We start from the raw sequence: 9,410 nt of genomic DNA, 5'->3' as shown, positions 1-9,410 counted from the left end.
CGGAGGAGAGGCTTCTCTGGCCCCCGGTGCGACCCCAGGGTTAATTAGCAGACAGGCCGGGCTGGAAGTTGGGGGGAGGCCGGCCCTAGGCCCAGCCCAGCAGCTGTAGGGTTAACCCCGTCCTCCCTCCCCCTCCCTCCTGCCGCCGTCCTCCTCCTTGTCTCCCCCCTTCCACCTGCTCAGCTCCCCCCTCCGGGCAACCTCGGCTGACCCCCCTCCCCCTCCCAGCGGCTGCTGCTGTCACCCAGCGGACGGGACAGGACAGGGCCAGGCAGGGCAGGGACTGGGGGCGCCTCTGGGCCTAGCGTGCCTGGCCTCCCCTCCCTCGGCTCAGACGGGTCACCCCTCCATCTCCCACCCTCCCTGCCCAAGATGCTGACTGCCCGCCTGCCAGACTGGGGACCCCGCCGGCCACCTGCCCGTGGCTCCCGACAGCCCCCCAGCGTGGGTATGAGAGAGGGAGGGGCGCAGAATGGAGGCTCACCAGCCCCCCTTCTCACCTGGGGCAACCGTAGGGGGATCCAGACCCTTATCTCCCTAGTGTCAGAGGAGACACCTCCCCCATGATCTAGGGAGATGGGCCCCTTTGTGCTTCCCTGTTCCCCTCCTTCCTTGCCCCCCCCCTCCCGTGGAGAGTGGCTATCATCTGGTGAGCCTGGGGGAGTTCAAGCCAGCCCTCTGTTGTGGGGGGAGAGGGGAAAGGACTGTCACAGGACCCTGACCTTCTCTGCTCCTAGCCCTGCCTTTTCTTACCTGTGTTCCTGATTACCAGTCCTTGCTTTCTCCTCTGTTTGTCTGTTGTTTTAGTCCCCTTCTTCCAGGCTAATCCCCTACTTCCCTTTCAGGTGCCCTGTCCCCCACATCCCATCTCCTCTACTCCTTCTCTCTAGGTCCCGGCGGTGGTGGTGGCAGCAGCTGTGGTGCAGGATGCGAGAAGTCACCCCCCAGCCGGGCTCCTGCTCCGGGCCTTGCTTCCCTTCGGCCCTCTGAGCCGGCCATGGCCGCCCCTCCCAGCCATGGTCCTTTCTCCGGCTTCCCAGCCCCCCAGGAGCATACACAGGTATTGTCTAACCCAGGTCCTGGGGAAAGAAGGGGTCCTGGGGTTAAAAGCTGGGCCCTAAGGACTGACTCCTGGCTCCAAGTCCTCTGGGCACAGGAGGACAGGCCTTGTGGAAGCACATAGAATTAAAAAATCTAGAGATAACAAGTCAAGGAGACCTGGAAGATCTGGGTCAGAAAAGATCAATCTTAGAACTGAGGGTCTAGTTGAAGAGCTGACAAGAACCTTCGAGGTCATCCCCTTGTTTTACTTAAGGAGGCAGCTGAGGCCTAAAGAGAGGTTCAGCAATTTCTCCAGGGTCACACTAGGAGGAAGTGGCCAGACTGGGATTGGAGCCCAGGTCCTTAGGCTCCAATCCAGCCTCTTTTCCACAGTCCCACAAAGTCCCTGCCCCAACTTCTCTCTTCATGCACTGAGGTTTAAAGGTTAAGAGACAAAGTGTGGCCAGGAGATGGAAAGCATTGGCCCTATGATCTTGCACAGGTCATTGAAAGAGCTTTCAGAGTTCTCTGCTGTAAAATGGGGGTCATGGTTATGCTTCCTATAGCACAGGGTCTGTGTATAAGATGGCAGTGTGGGAGGGACAACAGGAGACTAGGGGCTAAAGGGTTGACTCCTTGTCTGTCCTGCCCTCTCCCAGGTGGTTCCAGATGTCAGGCTGCTACAGCGACGGCTCCCGCTGGCCTTTCGGGATGCCACCTCCGCCCCCCTCCGAAAGCTCTCTGTGGACCTCATCAAGACCTATAAGCACATTAATGAGGTGGGTTTGGGCCCTGGGCAGAAAGGGGCAGCCAGTCGGAGGGTATCTCCAACATCTCTGCTTACTATCTTTTTACATCCTCCTCCGCCCCAGGTGTACTACGCCAAGAAAAAGCGTCGGGCCCAGCAGGGTCCCCCAGAGGACGCAAGCACAAAGAAAGAGCGGAAGGTTCTGAACCACGGCTATGATGACGACAACCATGACTATATTGTGCGAAGCGGGGAACGGTGGCTGGAACGCTATGAGATCGACTCGCTCATTGGGAAGGGCTCCTTTGGACAGGTGGGGACTGGAACCAGATATGTGGAGGGTTGGGGGAACCCTCCGGACAGCAGAGAGGCTAAGTCCTCCCCTGCCCCTCAAGTTCTCTGCTGCCCCCAAGTCATTCCTCTTAACGTCTCTGTGTCCTGGAGGTCTTCTTGGTCACTTGGGATCCATCATGGGACCTAGTTGGAGTCCATCCCCTCTGATCCTGGACCTCTTGGTCCTTCCCAGGTGGTGAAGGCCTATGACCACCAGGCCCAGGAGCTGGTGGCCATCAAGATCATTAAGAACAAGAAGGCGTTTCTGAACCAGGCGCAGATTGAGTTGCGGCTGCTTGAGCTGATGAACCAGCACGACACAGAGATGAAGTACTACATCGGTGAGGCCCGGGAACCTGGCGGGCAGGCAGGGATGACAGGGTGGGGCTGGGGCCAAGGACTGAGCCATCTTCACCTATTCCTGCTCCCTCTCTTTAGTGCATCTGAAACGACATTTCATGTTCCGGAACCACCTGTGCCTGGTCTTTGAGCTCCTTTCCTACAACCTGTACGACCTGCTGAGGAACACCCACTTTCGGGGCGTCTCGCTGAACCTGACCCGGAAGCTAGCACAGCAGCTCTGCACGGCTCTGCTCTTCCTGGCCACCCCTGAGCTCAGCATCATCCACTGCGACCTCAAGCCTGAGAACATCCTCCTCTGTAACCCCAAGCGCAGCGCCATCAAAATCGTCGACTTCGGCAGCTCCTGCCAGCTGGGCCAGCGGGTACAGATGTGACCTGGGTCCCTAGGGGCTGGGGCAGATGGTAGTTAGATCCCGCAGAGGCCCTGACCCAGCCGCCTTTCTCCCCAGATCTATCAGTATATCCAGAGCCGCTTCTACCGCTCACCTGAGGTGCTCCTGGGGACCCCGTATGACCTGGCCATCGACATGTGGTCTTTAGGCTGTATCCTTGTGGAGATGCACACAGGAGAGCCCCTCTTCAGTGGTTCTAATGAGGTGAGGGCCTGGGGGGAGGTCAAAGAAGTGGGTTCAAGATTTACACGAAGGGAGGTGAGACTGACAGCCTTGTGCCTATCTTTGGGCCCAGGTGGACCAGATGAATAGGATTGTGGAAGTGCTGGGGCTACCCCCAGCTCCCATGCTGGAACAGGCACCCAAGGCTAGGAAGTACTTTGATCGGTTGCCTGGAGGGGGCTGGACCCTCCGGAGGAGCAAAGACCTCAGGAAGGTGAGTGGCCCTGCCCTTCCCAGCCCTACCACTGCACCCCTAAACCCAGTCTGAAGGGTCCCTCCCTCCCATGTGGCTTCTCTGCAGCGACTCCCCCAGTCACTATCTCTTTCCTCACTGACATCATGCAGTTAGGAATTCTTCCTTTATTCCCTTCTTGTTCTTCTAATCTGTCTGGGATTCTTTCCTGGGTTTCCCCTTCTCCTGGTTCTCCAGCCCCCCTCCAGACTCTCCTCTGTTCTTCCCTCCTAGGAGTACCAGGGACCCGGCACACGGCGGCTGCAGGAGGTGCTGGGCGTGCAGACAGGCGGCCCTGGGGGCCGGCGGGCAGGCGAGCCAGGCCATAGCACAGCCGACTACCTCCGCTTCCAGGACCTGGTGCTGCGCATGCTGGCATACGAGCCAGCCGCCCGCATCAGCCCCCTGGGGGCCCTGCAGCATGGTTTCTTCCGTCGAACCGCTGACGAGGCGACCAACACGGGGCCCTCGGGGAGCAGCACCTCCACCTCCCCTTCTCCAGCCCCCGACGCCTCCCACTCCTCCAGTGCAGCCAGCTCTGTCTCCAGCTCTGGTGCGGGGAGAGAGGGGGGGTCCTGGGACCACTTGAAGGGGGCCTGGGGGAGAGGATTTGGCCCAGTGTCTAGGCTGAGCACTTGATACCCGTGTGAATCTGGAGAAAACCCCTTTTGTCTGAACCTCCTTTTTGCTTGCTTATCTATAAGATGGGGTTTCACCAGGTGCCTTTTCTTGGGGCTGTTCCCTGTCAAAGTCCTATGAATCTATAGGCTCTGGCCTTGAACCAAAGGATTGCACTTCTCTCCTCTTGGGCATCTGGCCAGCTTACTTTCTTCCCTACCGCAGGTGGGTCCAGCGGATCATCAAATGACAACCGGAGCTACCGCTACAGCAACCGGTACTGTGGGGGCCCAGGGCCTCCGGTGACGGACTGCGAGATGCACAGCCCCCAGGTATGGGCCTCGGGCGTGGGGCTGGCTCCAGGCCAGGGGCAGGGCACTGAGGCGGGGTGTGAGGCTGCCCCCCGCCCGCCTGCCCCCCCAAGGTAGTGGCGCTTCATTTGGCTGATGGAGCCTGTGCCTTTCTCCCCGGCAGGTCCCACCTTCCCAGCCGCTGCGCCCTTGGGCAGGGGGAGACGTGGCCCACAAGCCTCCCCCGGGCCCAGCCCCGGCCCCAGCCTCCTCTTCCTCCTCCTTCCACGGGGCCCAGGCTGGCTCTTCTTCCTCTTCCTCACCACCTCCTCCTGAGCTGATGGACGTGAGCCTTGGAGGTGGCCCCCTGCTGCCTCCGCCTGCCCCACAGGACTGTGCCCCACTCCGCCCTGCTCCCCCTCTCCAGCACCCGGCCTCTTCGGCCTTCCGGACTCGGACCACAGGGGGGGGCGGCCCCAGGGGCGGGGGCCGGCCGCCGATCCCCCCACCTGAGGACCCAGCCCTAGGCCCCCGCCTGGGCCTCTGCGGTGTCCCCCAGAGTACGGCCGCCAGCTCGTGATCCCCTGCCCCCCTGGGGCCCCCGAAGCCATACCCCTTCCCCCTTGGGGCCCCTGGGCTCATGCCTTCCCTCCCCCAGCCCTCCTCCCCTCTCAACTGGAATTGCTGCTACCCAGTGGGGGAGGGGGGCACCTGCACTGACCCGACTGGGGGCTGGGGCCGAGGAGAGGAGGGGGTATGACCCCTGCCCCCCGTCCCCCATGGACTGGCTCCTCGGCCCTGCTGGCCCCTTTGTTTTCTATTTATTGTACCAAAGACTGGCAGCCCTGGGGTGGCTCCCCTGCTCTCCACCCTGGGGCTGGGGGGGGGAGGGGGAGGGAGGCATCCGCAGGAGTCTGGGGCGCCCTGTGCTGTACCCAAGTAAAGAGCTTTCTCACACGCGGGGTTGCTCGTCCACTCCCTCTCCAAACACACAACCCCAAAGAGGGTGGTGCTGGGAAGGCTGGGAGAGGTGGTGGGAGGCTCCTGCAACCTCCGACAGCCCCAGGCCGGGTGAGGGGAAACAGATAGTGGCCACAGAATGGGGCCATCTGGGATGACCTTGATGTGCACAGGGCGCCCCTGCCAGCCAGCCCTCCTGGAGGAGTTCTGCTAGGTCTGTCCCTGTGCCCCACCTCTTGTACCCTCTCTGCTGGGGGAGGGGGAGGAGCTGAACCTCAGGCGGTACTGGGGCGGGGGGCACGTCTTCCCAGGTAAGTCCCAGGGACCTCTGCGCCCCAAGAAACCTCAGAGGCTGCAGGGGCTGGATTGGCAGCCCTACCCAGAGGCCTTTGCGCCGCTGTTTCTTGGTGGGCCGCCAGGGCCATAACGTTTCCTATGCAGCCCCTCAAATGACTCTAGTGGGGGGGGGCGGGGGCGGGCACTTTAGAGGGAGGGATATCGGCTCCCTGCTATGAGGGTGGGTGTGGCCTTGCGCTCCAGCCAATCGGAGGCCCTGCTTGGTGACACGAGTGTCTTCCTGAAGAATTTGGAGCGCCAATCAATGACCAGCCTTCCTTGACTTAACCAATCACCGTCCCGAAACGGAAGGTGGACAAGACCGTTGCCAATGGGGGTGGCCGCTGCGGATTGGCTAGAGGAGATGAATGGGGCGGGTTCATCCGTTGCTGCTCCCCTGCGCATGCCCTAAAATTCTTTGACAGAAATCATAGCCCACCCCTCCAGGGAGACACTTAGGGGTGGGAGGCGGGCCTTGAGTTTGATTCCTTCCGGCAACCTCCCTAAGCTTCGGCTTCTCCATGCGTAAAGAGGGCTCTACGGCGCAGCGGCTTCCCCCCATACCTGGATTGTGGGGAAGGTCCAGCATCCACGGTCAAGGTCTCCCGTGGCTTCGGAATGGCCCCCTCTTTCCCACAGCATGCCGGCCTTCCCTTCCCCTCTCCTGTTTCCCAATTTGTCCCACGAGGAACAAACTCCAATATCTCTGCGTTGTCCCTGCCGCTCCATCAAGAAGTCGGGGTCCCCCTAGTATTTCACCACCACGACCACTCCATATCTCCCTTTGACCCCCACAGCGCAACCAGATCCCGGGACTTGTTACACATCAGCACCCTCACTACCCAGAGATACGCTCCCGTGGTCACCTCCACACCTCCTCGAAAAACCAGAAAAAGTTTTTTTTTTTTTTTAAGGATCTTGTAATGAGCGTAAAGCCGGGCCTTGCTGGGGACTGGAACAGCCCGAGGCCTCTGACCCCACCACCTGGGCCTTTCCTCCTAGGTTCATGCATCCTTATTCCACCCCATCCCCCAACTCTACTGAGCCGTGGGTTTGGCAACAACCATGCCCCAAAGTCTCTACCAATCTTCCATTTCCTCTGTAGGATTTTAAGTCTTGCAGTATGAATCATTCTTGGTTATGAGCCCATCTCTTTGGCCTTTTTCAGTATTCTGATTCCAAGATCTCTGGTTTTCAGTAGAAGCTGCCCAGTGCCACATATCTGAACCTTGCTCTGGCTTCTTGTATCATTTTTTTTAAGTGGCAGCCCTGAATTTGCTTAAGACATTCAGGAGAGTTTTCCATTTAGAATCCTTTTTAGGAGATAATTGGTGGGTTCTATCTTCTTTTGCTCTCTTAATAAATCCAGGAAGCTTTCACTTGATTTTTTGAAACATAGTGTGTCTATGCTTTTTTTTAAATCATGGTTTTCAGGGAGTTCAATGATTTTTTTTAACCCTTAACTTTTATCTTAGAATCTATATCAGTTCCAAAGCAGAAGAGTCATAAAGGCTAGACAATTGGATTTAAGTGATTTAGCTAAGGCCACACAGTTATAAAGGTGTCTGTGACCAGATTTAAGCTCAGGACGACCTGATTCTAGCCCTGGCTCTTATCTACTGAGCCACCTAGCTGTCCCCCAATGATTCTTAATTATCTCATCTGTTTTTCTAGTCAATTTTTTATATCAGCTATCTTACATTGTCTTCTTGACTGAGGTCTAATATTTCTTGCTTTATCACAGTTGATTTCTGTTGATAGACATTTATGTATTCTAGTTTTCAGGAATTCCATTTGTTAGGCAAAATTTGCCATTTTCTGAGGCAACCAGAAGCTTGATGGATAGAGAGCCAGGTCTGGAGATGGGAGGTCTTGGGTTCAAATATGATCTCAGAAACTTCTTAGTTATGTGACTCTAGGCAAGTCACTTAATCCCAGTTGTCTAGCCCTTACTGCTCTTCTGCCTTGGAACTAAAATTGGTGTTGTTGTTTCTAAGGTAGAAAAAAAGGTAAGGATTTTTTTTAATTGCCATTTTCTCTTCTAAGCTACTATTAATTTTTTTTTATTGCTTAATTTCTTCTAGCTATTCATGTAGTTCACATGTTCTTAACCTGGGGTCCATGAACTTGGTTTTTAAAAATATTTTGATAACTATTTCAACATATTGGTTTCTTTTGTAATCTTGTGCATTTAAAAATATTATTGTGAGAATGGGGTAGCTAGTTGGTGTAGTGGTTGGAGTACCAGGCTGGGAGCCAGGAAGACTCATCTTCCGGAGTTCAAAAATCAGGCTCAGACACTGACTGAGGGACCCTGGGCAAGTCATTTCACCCTGTTGGCCTCAATTTCCTCATCTGTAAAATGACCAGAAGGAAATGGCAAACCATTCCAGTGTCTTTGCGGAGAGTAAGACAGCAACTGAACAATTTATGAGAAAGATCTGTAGTCTTCACCAGACTGCCAAAGGGGTGAACAAAATTTCTTGATGGAGCCCTTGTACAAAAGTCATTGTTTCCTCAGAGTCTCAGCTTGGAATTGTTATAGTATTAGTTACTTTAGGGTGGGGTGGGGCAGGGAATTTATAATCATACTGTTAGGTATTTTTTTCTGATTTGCTGATCTTTCCAGCTTTAATTCCTGAATTGGAACTTTGTGCCAAGGCCAAGCAAATTCTCCCCACTGCTGCTGCTTTGGATGAGATAGTTTGCTATATCTGGCCTCTCCCTGGTTCTGTGCTGGCCTTCCTCTCCTGGGGTTAACCCCCATCCCCACTCCTGGATCTTTGAGGTTCAGAGAACTAAACGCACCTTGAGGGCCCTCTCAGAGTCTCAAGACACAGAAATAAGGGCCTTCAGAGCCCTGGTCTGGGGCTGTCCCTCAAAAGTCACTGGTTTCTGCTCCCTGAGCTCTTATGGAACCCATCAGCTCACCTGGCTCCATGTTAGAGCTTTGCCCCATTGGGCTTTTGACTAACTTTGGGCAATCTTGATCAGTCATTTCTAACTCACGACCCCATTTGAGGTTTTCTTGACAAAGACACTGGAGTGGTTTGCCGTTTCTTTCTCCAGCTTACTTTACAGATGAGGAAACTGAGGCAGACAGGGTTAAGTGATTTGCCCAGGATCACACACTAGTAAGCATCTAAGGCCAGATTTGAACTCAGGAAGATGAGTCTTCCTGATTCCAAGCTTGACCTATCTACTGCCCCACCTAGCTGTCCTAAAAATAGTAATAATCTAGCATTTATATAGTACCCACTATCTGCCAGCACTTTATAGTTATCCCATTTGGTTCTCACAACAGTCCTAAAAGATCAGTGCTATTATCTTACCCATTTTACAGATGAGTAAACTGAGGCAGACAGCAGTCGAGTGACTTGCCCTGGATCACACAGCTAGTAAGGGTCAGCATATAGACTTTGCTGCCTGGCAGCTTGCTCATTCTTCCATCTGTGGGAATTTCAGCGTTTGGCTGGAGTAGGGGGCTGGGCAGTCTGGCTCCCAAACATTCAAGCATCCACCTTGGCCTGAAGGCCAGAGCTGTGCTCTTGATACTCTCCAAAGAGCCTACCCACAATTTGTTTCACCATTTCACAAGCAAAGAGAACTTCTAATTATCTATTACCAAAAAAAAAAAAGGTGGGGGGGGTGCTGCTATCTATATTTGTGGTCTATAAATAAGACTTATCTTTTTACCAGTGATCCCTGTGAGGTATATGTCAGGCAGAGGAAATCTTTATTAAGTAGTTCCTATGTGCCAGGTACCATGCTAAGCTCTGTGGATACAGGGAAGAAGAAAAACTAAAAAGCCAATACTACTCTCAAAGAACCCTCATTGCAATGGGGAAAACTAGGTATGGACAAACTCCAGAGAG

At 54.9% G+C, this 9,410-nt stretch overlaps 1 protein-coding gene across 2 annotated transcripts in view; it reads left to right on the top strand.

Moving 5' to 3' along the window:
* DYRK1B (dual specificity tyrosine phosphorylation regulated kinase 1B) overlaps window positions 1-5,196 on the top strand; it is a 19,813-nt gene extending 14,617 nt beyond the window's left edge. The window contains exons 1-11 of one of the 2 annotated variants that reach the window (XM_044671165.1): window positions 253-448; window positions 891-1,060; window positions 1,701-1,820; window positions 1,914-2,102; window positions 2,316-2,463; window positions 2,561-2,847; window positions 2,935-3,081; window positions 3,173-3,313; window positions 3,566-3,884; window positions 4,175-4,281; window positions 4,424-5,196. In XM_044671165.1, the coding sequence (XP_044527100.1) occupies window positions 373-448; window positions 891-1,060; window positions 1,701-1,820; window positions 1,914-2,102; window positions 2,316-2,463; window positions 2,561-2,847; window positions 2,935-3,081; window positions 3,173-3,313; window positions 3,566-3,884; window positions 4,175-4,281; window positions 4,424-4,819 (2,100 nt within the window). In that variant the 5' untranslated portion in view covers window positions 253-372 and the 3' untranslated portion in view covers window positions 4,820-5,196. Of the gene's footprint in view, window positions 1-252; window positions 449-890; window positions 1,061-1,700; window positions 1,821-1,913; window positions 2,103-2,315; window positions 2,464-2,560; window positions 2,848-2,934; window positions 3,082-3,172; window positions 3,314-3,565; window positions 3,885-4,174; window positions 4,282-4,423 lie in introns of those variants that run through there. The other variant, XM_044671166.1, reaches the window with a different exon arrangement.
* Window positions 5,197-9,410: the final 4,214 nt, after the last annotated feature.

This window comes from Gracilinanus agilis, chromosome 3 (genome assembly GCF_016433145.1).
Source record: "Gracilinanus agilis isolate LMUSP501 chromosome 3, AgileGrace, whole genome shotgun sequence".
Taxonomy (NCBI): Eukaryota; Metazoa; Chordata; class Mammalia; order Didelphimorphia; family Didelphidae; genus Gracilinanus; species Gracilinanus agilis.
The sequence above is the reverse complement of the archived record's forward strand: the minus strand, read 5'-3'. Positions and strand labels throughout refer to the sequence as shown.